Genomic DNA, 18,100 nt, shown 5'->3' on the forward strand with positions numbered 1-18,100 from the left:
CATCCTAACTGAATCATGTTGAAAATGGCATATTTACCTTTGAATTTTTTGATAACTATGAGCTGTTTTTGGGCTTTGTAGCCCTTAAAGGGCTTAAAATCTAATTTTCATTTCAAGCAAATATTGTATTCTGATAGAACATAAAAAAAGCATCAAGTGATGTATTCATGCTAGCTAAATTATGTTGAAAAATGCATGTTTACCAAGTCAAAAGCATAAAATCACATAATAACAAAAGAAACTTATTAATTTTGATTTTTTGACCTAATTTTTTAGATTTTGATGATCATGTTGCACGTTTCTCCGGCAGTTCGTCTTTTTTTGGTTAATATGCTGCTTGACCCATTCTCTTCGACTTGCTCAACTATATAATTAAAAATACCTAAAAATACTAAAGTATGTTTTAATTTTTCATTAATAATTCAATTATTTAATTCTCTTCGACTGACTCAATTATAGAAGGCTAATGCTTTCATTTACTGTACAGACACTTCAAATAGGTAAACTAGGAATACTCTTTAATAAAAATAATAGAATATGTTTCAAAAAGAGAGAAAAGTCATTTGTGCCATAATAAGGCACAAATGAATTTGAGAAGAGTTTTATTTGAAAGAATTGATGAAATAAGAAATCCCACGGAACCATCCGACTTTTTGGTAACTTCAGCGCTGAAAATATGGGGTACTTAATAGTTTACGAAAAAAAGACATGTTAATTTACTGAGATTTTTCTTTTTTAATATTAGTGTTGATGTATAATCCAAACGTATAAATTTGTCAAGTGCTAATCTAAAACGTGTATCTTCACTTCCTTTTTTAGTTTTAAATTCTAAAACGCCGATTCTCAGTTGCTTAGAACCGTATGCCCTACTTAGAAACAATCTAAAATAGTTTAGAAAAAACGGGTAAAAACAACAAAAATGTGAAAGTCTGTTCTTATTGTCTAGATTCAACATCCTTACCTCTGTCAGTAGGGTTGCCACCTGGTGAGAAAAAATCACTGTATTTTAGTGAATTGTTGGTTTAGTGATTTTTTTTCTGTTTAGGCAATGTAAAATATCACTATAAATAGTGATAGATTATTAGGTGTGGCAACTCTGTCTGTCAGTTGACGAACTTGATGAAAATAATCTAATTTTGCTTACATCATCACTTCAAATGGCAAAATTTCTCACGAAGATAAAGGCCATGAGAAGTAATGGGAAAAGCTTTGCTGACATTGATTTGCATAGCAACCAAGTAGCCAGATTTCATATCAATCAATTCCATAATGATCTATTTAAAATGTAAACTTTGCCAAAAGTAATCAAGAACCTCAAATAAATCGTGTGCAAAAAAAATACAGACCTTTTAACTAAATTTAGTGATCGATCAGAATTATTAGTTGGAGAAGAAGGTTTGTGTTTTGTAATGACGAAACTAAATTCTTACCATCAAAATTTGTATCCCCTAATGTCTCTTCTCCCATTATCCTTCTATTATTGTCTAGTTTTGGTTTTGTATTATTGGAAATTGTGAGTGAGTTAGTTAAATTGCTTTGTTACTAAATTCTTTTATTTCTAAAAACGTTTAGTCATTTCTGATTCTATATTTGATAAATACTCCAAATTCTAGATACGAGACTTCCCCACAGAGATATTGGCCATATATACAGAGCCAATAAGTAATGATAAAAGTTTTGCTGACATTAGTTTGCTTTGAAACCCAGTAGCAAGATTTCAATTCTATTAGTTCCAAGGCGTGTCCAGGGCGAGGAGTTCAGGGTTGAACCCCCCCCCCCTCCATAAACACATTTTCGATGTGTTTTTTAACTTTTTTGTCAGGTTGTAGATGAGTTTATTAAATCTTGTTATAAAACTAGAGGTTCTTAAGATTTTCTTTAGTGCCTTGTGGATCTGGTTTGAGGACAGTAAATTGATGCGATTACCATTTCCTTGCTTATTTTCATTTATTTTTTTTTTCATATTATTCATTGCTTTATCTTTTTATAGGAATGTTCTATATTTAGTAAATTCTATTCACCTTGTAGCTCTCAAGAAAAGAAATTTCGTGTGCGATATTTCGTTAGTCAGACATTGAGCTAAGCAACGCCAGCCCATCGGTATATGTTGATGTTTTTTCCTAGCTCATACCTTCGAGTAAAATAAAGCATTAGACATATTTAATTTATTTCTTTTCTTTTTAGGAAAAGTCACGAATATACCAGCCCGAATGGTCGGTGATCAGTTTGGCATGGTCGGTTTATTGACTTTCATTCGAGTGGCAGAAACAGACCCTAACTTGGTTGCGTTGGCACTTGGATCTGATTTAACAACATTAGGGTTAAATTTGAATTCTCCTGAAAACTTATATCCAAATTTCGGTGGTCCTTGGGCTGAAACACCGTGCAGACCACAAGATATTGATTACCATGTCCCACCTGAATACCTAACCAACTCATTTATCAGGTATATTTTTGTCCCTCTATTTCAGGTACCAATTAAAAATAGTAGTTCCTCAATCGGTCACTCTAATACTCGTCTAAATAAGATAATCCTTTTAAGTGTTAAGCCTCATCTTGATTGACAGCTTTGACACTGCCGACAGTAATTTTGTTAGTGGGTCATTTTTGTACAACCCCTGAAAATTTTGTAGGTTATGATTGGCCCTCCGGTTGAAGCTGACCGTGCTGCTGACAGGGCGAATGATGTCAATCAAGACGATCCTTTACTTCATATTTGACATCTATTCTCCGATTTAGAATAAAAATAATCGTCACTGACATTTTTCTGGGAACTTTGTCATTGTTCTTTTCGCGCTATTTATGTTTTGGGTATTTAGTATTTCAAGAAGCATGCAAGCGAGAGGTATGAAATTTAAGGAAAATATCAATTAACAACTTTCGCCAAAATGGTAAGGATTTAAGCTGTAAAATACCCACAATCTGCAAGGCTATTGAAATGGGATTTCTTTTACATTAAAAAAAAAAACAAAAAAAACTTGAAACCTGTTGTTCCATTGAAAATAGGTAATTTTACAATTTTACATAAGCTTTAAAAAAAATGAGAAGCTTAAAACATCAGCGCTGGTTTTTGAATTTTGTAGATCAAAAAACTCACTTCTAAGCACAATTTAAGAAATCTGTTATAAACCGAACGTTTTTTAGTCGCTCATACATATAAAGAAGTGCCCTTTTTCTTAAAGCCGTCTCTAATTCATGGACATATTTATCATTATTCTATTAATATATTATTTAATCATCTTTTAATGCTTATATTTTGTAATGACAAAAGGCAACGCTTAGCTTTTTGCCAAATATGGCATCATGTCAACTGTGGCTGGGACTGACATCATAACTACTTTAATTATATCATTCATTTACATCGTTCATTTTAATTATATCATTCATATTCATTACATCATATCATTTGTAATTATAAAACACTAGCTGTTGGGGTGGCGCTTCGCGCCACCCCAACACCTAGTTGGTGGGGCGCTTCGCGCCCCCCAAGCCCCCCCGCGCGCGTAAGTCGTTACGCGCCATATTAGTTACGCGCCATTGTAGCTGTGTCCCTGTGTCCCACCTGTGAATAGAGATAGATATAAATATATATTTTTAACTACGTAAAACATGCGAATGTACAACATTCTGTGCATATAAATAGCATTTATATTCCCTGTGTCCCGGTCGTCATTTGTGTCCTGGTGTCCCAGTTTGTATTTTCTCTTTGAGTGTCCTGGTCGTCATTTATATTCCCTCTGTCCCAGTGTCCCGGTCGTCATTTGTGTCCCGGTGTCCCGGTCTGTAATTTCTATTCAAACAATCCCTGTGTCTCGGTCGTCAATTATATATCCCGCCTGTGCCCCCGGCGTCCCCGTTGTAGTTGTGTCCCTGCCTCCCGGTCGTCATTTATATTCCCGGTCGTGATTTGTGTCCGGGTGTCCCAGTCTGTAATTTTTCTTTGAGGTTCCTGGTCGTCATTTATATTCCCTCTGTGTCGGTCGTCATTTGTGTCCCGGTCTGTAATTTATCTTTGAGTGTTTTTTCGTTTTAGTTTTTTTTAGTTTTTTACATTTTTTCAGTTTTTTTTTTCTTCTTTATTTTTCAGCGTCACTATGAAGTACATATCGCCGAACCTTTGTTTTTTAACTTAAATCTGGTAGGCATTGATGACCTTATCCAAGTCAAAATCCCAAACCCAATCATCATCGCTATCATTTTCAGTTTTGATATGTTTTGACTCTCGCTTTCCAGGTGGATTTTCATCTAACTGCGCGGTTTTGCGTTCTTTAGCCGCAAGCCTGTTTTCTTGCTGTTCTTGTGATTCCTCGGCACGCTTTCTTTTCTTACTTTCTCTATCAGCTGCAAGCCTGTTTTCTTGCTGTTCTTGTGATTCCTCAGCACGATTTCTTTTCTTACTTTCTCTATCAGCAGCAAGTTTTTTGGCATAGACTCTTTGAACAGCTTCCTCGGCTGTTGCCATTGTAGGCTCTTCAGTCATTTTACAATTAAACATTTTTCCGTGAACGCATGTCTTAAATATCATTAATGACGTCACCGTCATAGCAAAAATGACGACAACTAATTTCATGACGTCAGCCGACACAGAAACATGACGTCACCTGATCCACAGACAGACAGACAACTTATTTTTATATATATACTAGCTGTTGGGGTGGCGCTTCGCGCCACCCCAACACCTAGTTGGTGGGGGCGCTTCGCGCCCCCCCCAAGCCCCCCCGCGCGCGTAAGTCGTTACGCGCCATAATAGTTACGCGCCATTGTAGTTGTGTCCCTATGTCCCACCTGTGAATATAGATATATATATATATATATATATATATATATATATATATATATATATATATATATATATATATATATATATATATATATATATATATATATATATATATATATATATATATGTTTTTAACTACGTAAAACTTGCGAATATACAACATTCTTTGCTGTCCCATTGTCTGTGCATATAAATAGATTGTCAGGTTTACCGACTCTTGAACATGCAACATATAATGGTCCATGGGAAAACAATCCGTATTCAGATCTATACCTCATGATTCTAATGATTTCCTTGAGCTTTGTTGATGGTGATTGCTAATCGACGATTCCCTGTGTCGCCGTCGTCATTTATATATCCCCGTGTGCCCCCCGGTGTCCCGGTCGTCATTTATATTCCATGTGTTCCGGTCGTCATTTATGTCCCGGTGTCCCAGTCTGTGAATTCTCTTTGAGGGTCCCGGGCGTCATTGATATTCCTTGTGTCCCGGTGTCCCGGTCGTCATTCGTGTCCCGGTGTCCCAGTCTGTATATACATTCGTTTTTGAATTGGTATTTTTTTTAGGTTTTAGTTTTCTGCCTTTTTTTTAGTTTTTTTTAAGTTATACCTCATGATTCTAATGATTGCCCTTGAGCTTTGTTGATGGTGATTGCTAATCGAACATTCTCTGTGTCCCCATCGTCATTTATATATCCCCCTGTGCCCCCCGGCGCCCCCTTTGTAGTTGTGTCCCTGTGTCCCGGTCGTCATTTATATTCCCTGTGTCCCGGTCGTCATTTGTATTCCGGTGTCCCAGTCTGTATATACATTCGTTTTTGAAATGGTAAATGATGAAATAAATTTTTGTATTTTTCCCCTTTTTTTCTTTTTAGTTTTTTTTGGTTTTTACATTTTTTTAGTTTTTTTAGTTTTTTTTTCTTTTTTCTTTTTAGTTTTTTTTTATTTTTATTTTTTTAGTTTTGTTTTTCTCCTTTATTTTTCTTTTTGTTTCCTTTTTTTAGTTTTTTTTATTTTTTAGTTTTAGTTTTTTAGCTTTTTTAGTTTTTTTATTAGTTTTTAGTTTGTTTTTTTCTTTTTAGTTTTTTTGTAGTTTTTACCTTTTTTTTAGTTTTTTTTTTACTTATGTCCTGGTCGTCATTTATACTCCCTGTGTCCCGGTCGTCATTTGTGATGGTTTGTTGACGGTGTTTTGTTGATGGTGATTGCTAATTGAACATTCCTTGTGTCCCGGTCGCTTTCTCTTTGAGTGTCCCGGTCGTCATTTATATTCCCTATGTGCCGGTGTCCTGGTCGTCATTTGTGTCCCAATGTAATTTCGTAATTTCGTCAGTCGAAAACATGACGTCAGTCGACACAGAAACATGACGTCACCTGATCCACAGATCCACAGACAGACAGACAACTTATTTTTATATATATAGATATAGAAGATAACGCTTAGCTTTCTGTCGAATCTGGCATCATGTCACATACGGCTAGGACTGGCATCATAAGCATATCGTCAAGCTTTGCATGTGGTTTAGTACAACGCCTTGTCTAGGAATAAAAATTTTTTCACCTATCTTTTATATTCTATAGCAATGGGATGTTTTATAGATTTTGAGTGTTAAATGTTTTTTTTTTTATTTTAAGGCAGTAAAAAAAAAGAAAGTATGAAAGATGTTCCAATTTTTGATAGACTTACTTTCTTCTGTTCTAAAGATAAACAAAACTTGAGTTATAAATAGCTCTGTCTGAAAAGACTTGAGTCTCAGCCTTTTTTTTGTCTCGCCATTGGAGCAGGGAGTCCACCTCTTTTCCTTGTTCGTGCCTTTTAGAATCAAGCACATTATTAAGATGTCCAGTGACCCTAGCTATCTATTTTCATTAACACTTCTATCGCATTGCAACCCGTCAAACACGTCATTGAACTCATCAAACAAGTAAAAAAAAATATAATCATCTGGCGTTTCGTGTCTCTTTGCATTTTTCAACCTTTGCAACCGTTCGTCTATCAGAAAAAGAGATCAGACACATATTACTTCTCTAGTTTTAATAATTAAACTAATTTTTCCTCATTATTATGCTGAAAAAAAGCTAAATTTTAGGTGACGTGGATGAATTTCTTCGTCGATACTAGCGCCAGCTCGATTGTAAGTTACCTATACCCTTTGTACAGAAATAAAAATTTCTTTTTTTTTAAACATCATATATCACGGATTTTTTCTTTTACTTGGACTACCCTGCTAGGGATTCATTTTAATGATGAAGCTATGCCATTTATCGCATACTTTTCCGATTTTTATATCTGTACGGGGAGGGAGGTCGTCCAACACTAAAAAAGGCTCTGTTTGGGGCACACATATTTCTAATTTTCTCACCGAAGGGGCCTTTTAAAAGGGAGCTATTTTTCTAAATGGAAATAGTCTCCCTTCTCTATGCTGTTGGTGCGTAGGTATGGCTGTATTGTATTTAATATTGGTTCCCAAAAACCCCAGAAAAGTTTTTCCTAGAAGAACTTTCACTTTGATGGATTATATTCAAGCACAAGAAACTTTATTTGTATGAAAAACTAAGAAGCTCTACATGATTAAATAAACATGAGCTTAATTTGTGTTTCAAAGCTTTCAAGTGTACAAATATGTTTATAGACATTTTGGTTAAGTTTAAAGCTTTGTGTTATATAAGAAAGCAAAAAAGGCAAAATAGGATCAAAAGCAAGTATTTTTTTATGACTGTATAGTGTGGCATTAAAAGGAATAGGATTAGTCAGAAATATGAACGGTCTTTCCTACTCAACCCCCATCCCCTCTCTCTTTAGGCAAAGATGTAACTAAAATTAATAGGTATTAAAAGAGCTAAAGCCAAATTTGCCATGACAAAACAAAAAAAATAAATCTGAAAATGACAAACGGGTCTGGCCAGTAAAGGAAATGAAGAGAACAAAAAAACGAATATTTCGCACGTATAGAAAAAGGCATCTTTAGCGGAGAAAAAAAAAGAAGAAAAACCAACAAAAACAGAACAACTAGAATCTAAAATTAAAGTAATGTAAAATAAAAAATATATATGTAACTTGAACAGACTTACTAAAATAAATTGTTAGCTACCTTCGTGAACATCACAAAAGTAACTAGATTATAAATTTAAAATTGCAAATGGGCTTAATTATAGATAGATAACGTATATTTTAAAGCCAAATATTCGGCCATGAACACAGTACAATAACATAAACGAAAGGCACAAATAACATAAACTTTGGACAGCGATCATCATAAAACACTGCTATATTGTTGCGACATAATTTTATGGTAGGCTTTTGACGATGCCAATCTTGTCATTTTCAGGCTCATTTCCGTGTTTCATTAATGGATATTAATTCTAGAATTTACTATGTGTGCGAAGCACTCCTAAATTTATGGGCCATAAAATTCTCATAAAAATGCCATAATCAATAGCCGATATACGATGTGAGTCATTGGCGGGGCCAATTTTTGGAAAATGAAGTTTACGAGTTGCTTTCGATCTTGTCCGAGCAGAGCATCTAAAAACCCGTGAATAAAAGTGGCCACTTTTTCTTGCAGAGATGTATATTGCGAGGTTGTTGCCATGCTTTGTTTCGTTTTTTTTGGGGGGGGGGCTTGATTTTGTGTCCTTCTGACACTGAACTGCCCCCTTAAGACTGGAGTTGGATTTGTGCTTAGATTAATAATAGAAAACTTTTGTTTCATATGAAGATTAAAAAATAAACTGAACAGAAATCATGCTAAATATGAGGAGAGTGAATTGCTTAAACAAAGAAGTTTGTTTGAGATGAAAGCACGTCGTTTCAGGTGCATTATAATGACCTCCCCAAAGGCTGGGACTTTAGGTTGCGTTTTACTGAATAAGAAAAAAAGTTTGTTTCATTTTAAAATAAAGGGCAAGTTTTAAAGCTTAAACTCAGCAGAAATTATCCTAAACATAAAGAGTTCCTAGTATTAAGATAGTGTAAAACTGCTAAGAATTTCAATTGTTAATGGAATTGTATAATTAACCATAAATATGGGACAGCTGAGCCAATTTTTTCGCTTCGGAATGGCTGATAGTTTTTTGTAAATCGCTGGATTAGACTTATAGTTTCTTCGGTTTAATTTTGTGAACATTACTGTATATCTATGTTTGTCTTAATATTTGGTTCGGTTTAGTTTTTTCTACTTTTTTATTATCATTTCCATATTTTTATGTTTTATTCGGTAATAAAACCTATTTTATATTTACTGTCAATTTAATATTGACAATGTGGAAGATGGTTGGAATAATTTTAGAAAAACAATTTGTGAAGGAGCTGATGGTGTCTTAGGGAAGAAAGTTAGGACTGCAGCTAGGAATATTAGTTTAAAAGAATTGTGTTTAATAGAGAAGAGGAGGGGCTTGTACAAGAATTATCTGAGTGACAGATCATATGAAAACCAAAGGAATGTAAAGAAAGCGGAGAAAGCATTAAAATATGAACTGAGGAGGTGTGAAGTGGAGGCCATGGATAACATTGCTGAGGATCTGGAAGATGCAGCTAGACGGCATAATAGTAAAATATTGTGCTTTCATGTTAATAAATTGAGAGGGAGTAGTCAATCTGGACTTGTCCTAGTTAAAGATAGGAACGTCGTAATTAGTGATAAAGAAATAGTTAAAGGGAAATGGACAGAAGGAAAATGAAAAAGTTTGTGATACCTAATCTTCCTTGAAGGATGTTTTGTTTGTGAGGAAGAATTAGCGACAGTACTAAAAATATTAAAAATAATAAAGCTCCAGGTGGTGATAGTGTGGTGAATGTCTTAAATATGGTGGCTTTGAGGTTAGAAATGAGTTACTGAAGATTATGAATATAAATATACAAGCTTATTGCCTTTCTTGGCAGGTGAATGGAGAAAAGTGTTTCTTTTCTTTTTTTAATAAATGTATATCTCATTGATTTTTGAAAAAGGGGAAGTACCTAACGATTTTAGGAAAACCTTAATTAAACCACTGTAAAAAAACGAGATAAGAGCGAGTGTGATAAATATTGAGTTATTAGTCTGGTCTCTGTAGGTTACTGTAGGTTCTGTAGGTACAAATTACTTAGTAATATGATATTACTAAGTAATTTTCGCACAATTCTGTTTAGAATTGTATAAAAATTATGTTATTTCACTTGTTGATAGATAAATCTATCTATCATCCGTCCATATGTCATTCCTAGGGCAAAACTAAGGTATATAGTCATAGAACTAAGGGAGGAAAGATTGGATTGATTTTGGGTTGACGCGTGACGGACAATGTCTATTAGACTTGTATGCGAGATCTGGGACTGAATTTGTTTGGACTCACAGGCGAACAAGCGAAACCTAAGCCTAATAGCCTTGGTCACTTGTAGTCTTAAGTTGCTGACAAAATCTTAAGAGAAGAACAGTGCGGTTTTTAGAAAAGGTAGAGGGTGCGTCGAACAAATTTTCACTCTTAGATTACTAATTGAGAAGTGCCTGAGTTGTCAAACGCCCTTGGTCCTCAGCTTTATAGATTATGAGCAAGCGTTCAATTCTGTTGATAGAAGAGCTTTAGCAAAGGTCTTTTCCTAATATGGTATACCAGACAAATACATTAAAGTGATTATTGCTATGTACGAGAATAATACTGCTGCGGTTAAGGTAGGAAATGAGGTTAGCAGTTGGTTTTGTATTAAATCAGGAGTTAAACAGGACTGTGTTCTATCCCCCTTTATATGGATCATTTTTATGGAATTCGTCTTAAGGTGCACAGGAAAGGCAATTGGAGACCATGGAATCAAATGGGGAGGGAAAACTCCTGGACTTAGGTTATGCTGATGATTTAAGTATCCTAGATGAAAGTCTGCGCAAAATGAATGAACTTCAAGGGGTTTTGCGAGTTCGGGGTACTGGAATAGGTTAAGAAGAATAAGTCACTGAGGCAAGGAATAAGTGAAGATGAAAAGGTGACTTTGGGTAGCGAAACGATTGATCAAGTGGGCAGCTTCAGTTACCTTGGTAATATTATTAGTAAAGACGATTAAAGCAGTGAAGATGTTAAAAGTAGAAAAGTCAATACTTATGTTTTGGGATGTTTTTTCAGAGTTTAAAAAAGTTTGGTAGAATAGAAAGATAAGTCTGCAAACCAACATTAGAGTATTGGAAGCTACAGTGATGACAGTGGTCAAATATGGCTCTGAAGCATGGGCGGTCCGAAAAGCGGGTGAAGATTTGCAAGAAACTCCAGAGAAATCGCCTACGGATTGATCTGGGTACCCGGCTGACTGACCTATTTCAAACAGTAGAATGTACGAAAAATGTGGTTCAATCCGCTTTCTAGGGCTGTAGTGAAAGAAAGGTTGATATGACTAAAGCGCGTTTTGTGGATGAAGGACGACAGACTGCCGAAGATTTTAATTTTCGTCCAACCGTCTACGGAAAGTAGGCTGTCCCCGTCTGGGGTGGGAAGATGTCATAAGAACGATTTAAAGGAAAGGGGAACTTCCTGGGAGGGCGTAAAGAGGGCGGTTTTGAATAGATTGGGATGAAGGAGGAGCGTGTGTAGCTGTGTTGGGTTCAGGCGGCTTGTTGCTGCGGTGAGTTTTTAGCAGTGGCAGTGATAATATTTACTAATAACATAGGCTTTAGTTGAAAAGCCTATGACATTACATTTGACTTAAAATTTATTTTAATGTTATCTTCTCTTTTTTATTAAGTTTCTAGTGCTTCGTCGTTCCTGTATTGAACCATATATTAGTTAGCTGTTACCGAGAGAAGACGACATTCCTGTTTTAAGAGTTGATATCTGTAAATAAATAGCCCTTTTCTTTTCTTTCTGTTACTAGACATCTGAAACGAAAAATTTATATCCCTATCATCATCCATTCTGGTTTTATTTCCCCAAATACTTTCTAAACTTTTTTATTGTGTAAAATAAATAAAATTTAAGCAGATCCTTCTCAAAACTGGGAAATGTCCAATGGAAAAGAGAACAGTCCAAAATGACATCAAATTCCATCGCTTTGTAAAATATGTTTGTTGTGTTGCTCAAATGCCGGGTTAAAACCGTATTTTTACTGGACTAGAATGTGTTATTTTGCAGTTGTGATCACCTTTCAATTTCCGACCAAAATTCTTCGCTGTGGGAGTTTGACTTTTTCTGAATTAGTAAGCCAAATTATAAATTGGTATCCTGCGACGAAATTAACCTTAAGCTATAGAGGAAGATAATAAATTTTTATTTGTACGTGGTGGGATGGAAAAATTTTAAATGCTTCATCTGAAAACGTACTCGGTGATCTTTAAAACTTGCAATTTGGTTCTTTAAAAAAATAAAAAACTATGGGTCTTGCTTTAAATTGTATGAATAAGCTCAACTCCTGGATTACAATAGTGATAAAATATATGAATTTGGCACAATGTCGCCAGCGATATGTAGCCTAATTTGTGACAAAATTCTCTTTTTAATCAGGCTTTTTTACGGCACAAATGTTTCCTTACGGCACAAAGTAATTTTTTAGTCTAACTGCTGCTAAATTCTGACCATCTATGGATTCTTTATTTCATTACTGTTTCTACTCCACTTTGTGTTTTTCCTTTTTTTACTTTTTTCCATGAGTCAAAAATAAGTAAGTAAATACTGAAATGGCATAATTTCAATTTACAATTGTTTGACTGCCACATTTTGATTTTTGGCTACTCAATTTTACAATCTGGTTGTTATTTTTCTACTTTAGTTTCGGTAAAACTTTTGCCTAATCAAATGCCCTGGGCTCATACTTTGCAACAACACTTTTAACAACGGAAGCATGGTCATTTTCTTTATTTGTAAACCATTACATTCGTCAAATGCTTACGGAATAACACTATAGTGATTTTTTTTAGAAAGAAGTTTGAAATGCTTTGAACGCACAGGACCCTAACATACTAATCAAAAAGTTTTGAGAGAATTTTAGTAGGAAAGTTTTTATTGTCATTAATATTGTGAATGAACTCACAAAACTGAATCGAGACCAGGCCCACAAAGGTTATTTGGCTTCACCCCTTACCCCCTACAAAAAACTGATAGGCACTGGGCTATTAGTGCCGCCTTTGGACGTGTATTTTGAGATAAGGATTGCCTGTATCTTCCTTTATCTTCTTAGCTTTTTTCATGTCGGAAAACTTTTGGGTGCTATTTAACCCTGAACTATACTCATGGGTTGATCGAAGAGGGATTGTGACATGTGTTCCTTGGCCCCCTTACATTCCTTTTTAGTGCCAAAGTCACCGTTGCCCTCCCCCCATACTAAGAATCGTATACACCAACTTTAGACTTGCTTAGACAGAATCTACTCTTCTCTCGAGTGGTTGGGGATTGTCACTTAATTCTTAGGAATAGAACTAGCAATCGTACTTCTTTCTCTTACCTTGGCTTGCTCTTCGAAATTCAAGGCTTCAAGTTTTCCTGGTGATGGAGTTCCCCCCGGGGGAATATTTTTGACTAATGTTGCTGCCTTCAGTCCATCCAATCCTGGCAGTGTACTCCAAAAATACCCTCCCTCATGATCAGACACTGGGAAGGACGGCTTTGGCTGAACAGCGGCTAAACTTAGCAGTAGTTTGATTATTATTTGTTTTACTATTCCAGGGGGCAGCAGGAGAAGGGTGGTACCGTTACCGCCTATTAAACTGGTCAAACTTTTTGTCAAACTGGAGTTAAAATAACTAACCAATTCAAGATGTCTCGCAGACGTCTTAAGAAAATATCTGCTTGAGTAACTGTTGTCAACATTTTAGCAGCATTAGATGTAAAAATTAACCAAGTACAAAAAGGCAACTCAGTTTTACGTAAAGACTAGTCGAAGCTTCTATTGCGTTTTGGTTCCCGTTCTTCTTTGTACTATATAAGTTGTAATAGGAATTGGAAGTCACAGAATTTTGTGCTTTTGATTCAAATGTTTTTGATATAGGAATTTTTTATTGTGACTATAATGTTTATATAATATGTTTTCTTTCAGGGAAAAACTAGCTCCTATTAAGTTAAATAGATACCAAGAAGATTTATTATTTTACGTCTTCTATACATATTTTGGAGATGCTTTACAACTGGCTGCTGCTGCTGAACTGTAAGTTTGTTCAACTATTTAAGACGTAGAACATGTCAAGTGTACTAAAATCAGGGTTGCAAAATACTTTTAGCGCTTGTGCTTCAAGTATAAAAAAATCTAGTTATTTTTGGGAAAACCTAAGTAAATAGCTGGTTACGAAAGGACACCCCCTCCCTATGGAATGATTGGCAGCTCATGGGCTACATTTTTGTTTTGCCTCACTCTTAGGCAAAAATGTTCCACATCCCCTCTCACCCCCTCTGAGTCAGACCTATGTGCACATGTGCCTAATTATAGCTTTTGCTAAGTACTTATTATTTAATATTTTAGAAAGATAGCTTGGTGCCTGAACCAAACCATGGGATTCCGGGCTCTTGTCCCATTTGAACCTCAAAAACTTCACAATTTTTTCCATAATGACTTACATGTTTCGTATAATTCGATAGTGCTTTGAATTTGTTGCCGAATTTGCCCTCTCGCTTAAAAATTGTAACGCCCTCTGAAAAATGAATTCTTGTATATACATCCGCTTTAATGTTTCAAGCACCAATAAATCTCAAAGTAATTTCAAGTAAATTTTGATTGGATCATTTTTATGTGTTAATAACTTCGACTAAAAACAGAAATTCGATAAATCCAGATTCGAATTTGGAACAGCGTGGAAATTGAAATAGACAAAGTAGATTTCATGTTCTCTTTAGAATGACGCAAACCCCAAGATTCATTGCCTGACCTTGCCTGAAAGCAATTTTCAACAACTATATGATAGATGTGGTTTATTGACTTTTCTAAGCCATGCTAGTTTGCCTTGCGAAAATACTGATGTTGAAAAATAAGGGTGTTGAGAAAATCCAATTAAAATTCCAAATTTTAAATAAGATAAACAATCGTATCTTGGCCGTGACCACATTTTAGACATGGGTGGAACCGCTTTGGACTACGGCTAAAATGGATTTTGCGCCAGCGGTAGGAAAAATATCACAATCGTATTGCAAGCAAAAAGTTGTGCTACGTGATGATGTATTCCGAGCTGGGTGCTAGAAGAAGATGACATTGATATTTTGTTGCGGTCTTACTGTCACTTTTCTTGTCAATTAAATTGGTTATATCACATAAAAAGCTAGCCATTGAACCTAATACGGCGAAAAATGCTCGTGTTAACCTAAAACGATTATAAATGATTTATTACGATTTCCCCCTAACAAGCTTAGGCTAGTAAGTGAGCTGGTCATGTATATTTAATTCTTTCCTGCCCCTCTTTACCAGCAATAGGAATAAGTTATTAATTTGTAAAGAAATCAAAATTCGTAAAGTATTAATTTATTAATACTAAAAAAACAGTTACAAAACGTAAAGTAATTACGAAGCCCAAGAAGCTTAGCTTGTAATGGGCCAACAAAACAAAACTAAAACACTTATAAATCACATACAAAAAAAGATTGAACAGGAATTTAACCTAATTAATTTTCCTATCCTTCTATTTTCCAATTTTGGGTTAAACGCATTGGAATCCTAACAGCATTTGAAGGCTATTGTTCCCTGGACAAGTTTTGGTATTCCATTTTTCTGCTATCCTACGGTTTCAGTACTCATGCGGTTTCAGTTCTACGGTTCGGTTTCAGTTCTCCTTCCTATCAGTTCTATTCATATATCTAATTAAACTTTCAAAATTTCCTGTACAGGGTTTTTCACAGTCAAAATATGTTGCAAATTTCCTAAGAATCATTGAAAAACGGACAATTTTCCTGTTTTTTTTTTTTTTATACAAGTTTAGATGCTTCTCTAAGGAAAGTGTAGGTAATAGCATAATCCTGGGTTGGTGAATGGACAAATCTGAGACCAAGGAATCTGATGATACGAATATCTTGTCCTTTTAGTGCAACTTATAGTCACAGGGTTGTCGTAGACTTGCTTCACAGGCTTGTTTCAGAAGGAACATTACATAAGCTGTAATGATTCCAGTGTTTAAGCCTTATGAAAAATAAATCTGATAATTGAAAATGATCAATTCTATTTTCTTAAATCAATAAAGCTGTTACAAATAAAAGTCTTGTAGAGCTGTTGCTTTTTTTTTCTTAAAGTTAACATAGTTCCTTAACTTATCCAAGAGAATGCTCTGCGTAATCACTAACAGATGATATTAGAATGTGCTTCGTAGATAAAAGAAAAACTATTCGTGTCACGTTCAGCGTTTTGAAAAGATATACTTCACACCAAAGGTCTAAAGACCAAACCAGCTCTCTATAATTCTTCAAAGTGGTCCCTGAATGAAAAGGATTTTTATTAATTCTTTGCAGGTACTTAGCTGGTGACATTAAAAACTGCCATTTTATTCATGTTGGCCTCTGGACTAACTATTTTAAATGCTCTCTAATGAATTGTGTAACCAATAATGTAATCCATTGGTTATTGATTGATCTTAACTGTTTTTCTTCAAACAATATAGATCTTGTATTTATAGTGCCTTTTAAGGCAAAGTGGGATGAGGGCTTTTTAACTTATTCTCACAGAGGGTTATATTAGGGCTTTTTAACTTATCAACTTAAACAACTTAAGGCTCAAATTCGACTTTTAAGGCGATTTTAGCATGTTTGTATTATCTTTTTTCAGGAAAAGTCAAGTCTGATAATCAATAGGCTGCTTTCACTGACAGTCACGAAGTTGAATTTTCCTGAAAAATGCATAATCAAGACATGAACAAACAGATCCATCACCTATTAGTAGATTTCAGGTGTTTTTATGACCTTTGAGATGGATAAGCCTCTAAGTTTTCTCAATAACAGAGTAGATTTATTTTATGGATAGTAGGTCAGCATTAAGTTTTATTACTGCTATTTTTGCCCTCACAATGAGGTAGAGTAACTAAACGATGTGTATGTTTTGAATTTTTAATTTTAAGTCGTTCAAGTTCAAAAGAAACACTTGCCTTGTGACACTTAATTCTTCCTATAGAGCTTGAAAGCAGCTGTTATCTGTAGCATGAATATTTCTATAGTAATGAGTGTGTTCGTACTCTGAGATACGGTATTGAAGATCCATCAACCTTGACAAAGTTTCTAATGTACTTCAAATGTGACTGAGAGCTCAACTTACATTGCTTAATTATTTTTCTTATATTGAGTTGCAAAAAGTCTCCTAGAATAGTGTAAGAGCTCTAAGCCCAACACTCAGAGTAGCTGAGTTGCACCATTGATTGAGGATTGTAAAGCACTTGGAGTTGGCTGTAATTTCATTACGGTTAAATGTATTTGAAGGTCTGAACTTCAAATACGTTCTTCAAATGTGACTAAGAACTTCATTTACATTGCTTAATTACCTAACATATATTGAGTTGCAGAAACTCCACTAGAATATTATAAGAGCTCTAAGGCAAGCACCTGAGTTGTACCATTTATGGGGGAGTGTAAAGCATTTGGAATTGGCTGTAGTTTACCATGGTTAAGTGTAGTCGAAGGTCTGAACACACAATGACAGGCTATCAATACAAATGGCAGGATTATGGCTGGAAATCTGACAGGCTAAGTGAAAAAATTGGTAACCCTGACACCTCTTTCCCTATTCCATGTAACCAAGTGTCTTTAAACTATGACTCTCGAAACTTGTTATTTGCAAAGAATGTTTAATTTTTTGATGGCTGAAACAGACTCATTAACTTTTGCGCTTTGTTCTAGGTATAGCAGAGATTGGCGGTATCATCGGGAAGAAAGGGTATGGATCACTCGAGCTCCAGGCATGGTTCCTGTTGAGAAAACTAACTCATATGAACGTGGTACGTATTTTTTCTGGGATCCACAAAATTGGCGAAAAGTTGCAAAGGAATTCCATGTGGATTATGATAAGTTAGAAGAAAGGCCTCACCTTCCTGCCACGATGTTTTGACCTGTGATTTTCCTTTTTTTTATGTTTGACTGTATTATATTTTGTATCTTTTTTTGAAGCTGAGGTTCTCAACATTGCTAAATAAACTCGTTAAGATATGATCAGTTCATTTCGTTCTTTTTTCATGTTTTGTGTATTCAATTCTAAGAACAGATAATATTGGATAAAAACTACTATTGCAAAGACGAATATGTGCAACACATTTAAGGTTCTTAAAAGGATTAAGATCTCTTAAGAAATTTGTAAAGACTAAAAATGACAAGATCACTAATTCGGCAAATTTCGGTATAAAAAGAGAAAATAGTTCTGTCATCTAAAACTTCCACGTGGGGTAGAAACCGAAGAATTACACAATTTCAATAAAAACC

At 35.0% G+C, this 18,100-nt stretch overlaps 1 protein-coding gene across 1 annotated transcript in view; it reads left to right on the forward strand.

Annotated features, from left to right (window-relative positions):
- LOC136037914 (CCR4-NOT transcription complex subunit 2-like) overlaps positions 1-17,833 on the forward strand; it is a 41,371-nt gene extending 23,538 nt beyond the window's left edge. Inside the window, exons 5-7 of the mRNA XM_065720770.1 lie at positions 2,185-2,446; positions 13,764-13,871; positions 17,525-17,833. Coding sequence (XP_065576842.1) covers positions 2,185-2,446; positions 13,764-13,871; positions 17,525-17,732 — 578 coding nt within the window. The 3' untranslated portion in view covers positions 17,733-17,833. The remainder of the gene's footprint in view (positions 1-2,184; positions 2,447-13,763; positions 13,872-17,524) is intronic.
- Positions 17,834-18,100: the final 267 nt, after the last annotated feature.

This window comes from Artemia franciscana, chromosome 17 (genome assembly GCF_032884065.1).
Source record: "Artemia franciscana chromosome 17, ASM3288406v1, whole genome shotgun sequence".
Lineage (NCBI taxonomy): Eukaryota > Metazoa > Arthropoda > Branchiopoda > Anostraca > Artemiidae > Artemia > Artemia franciscana.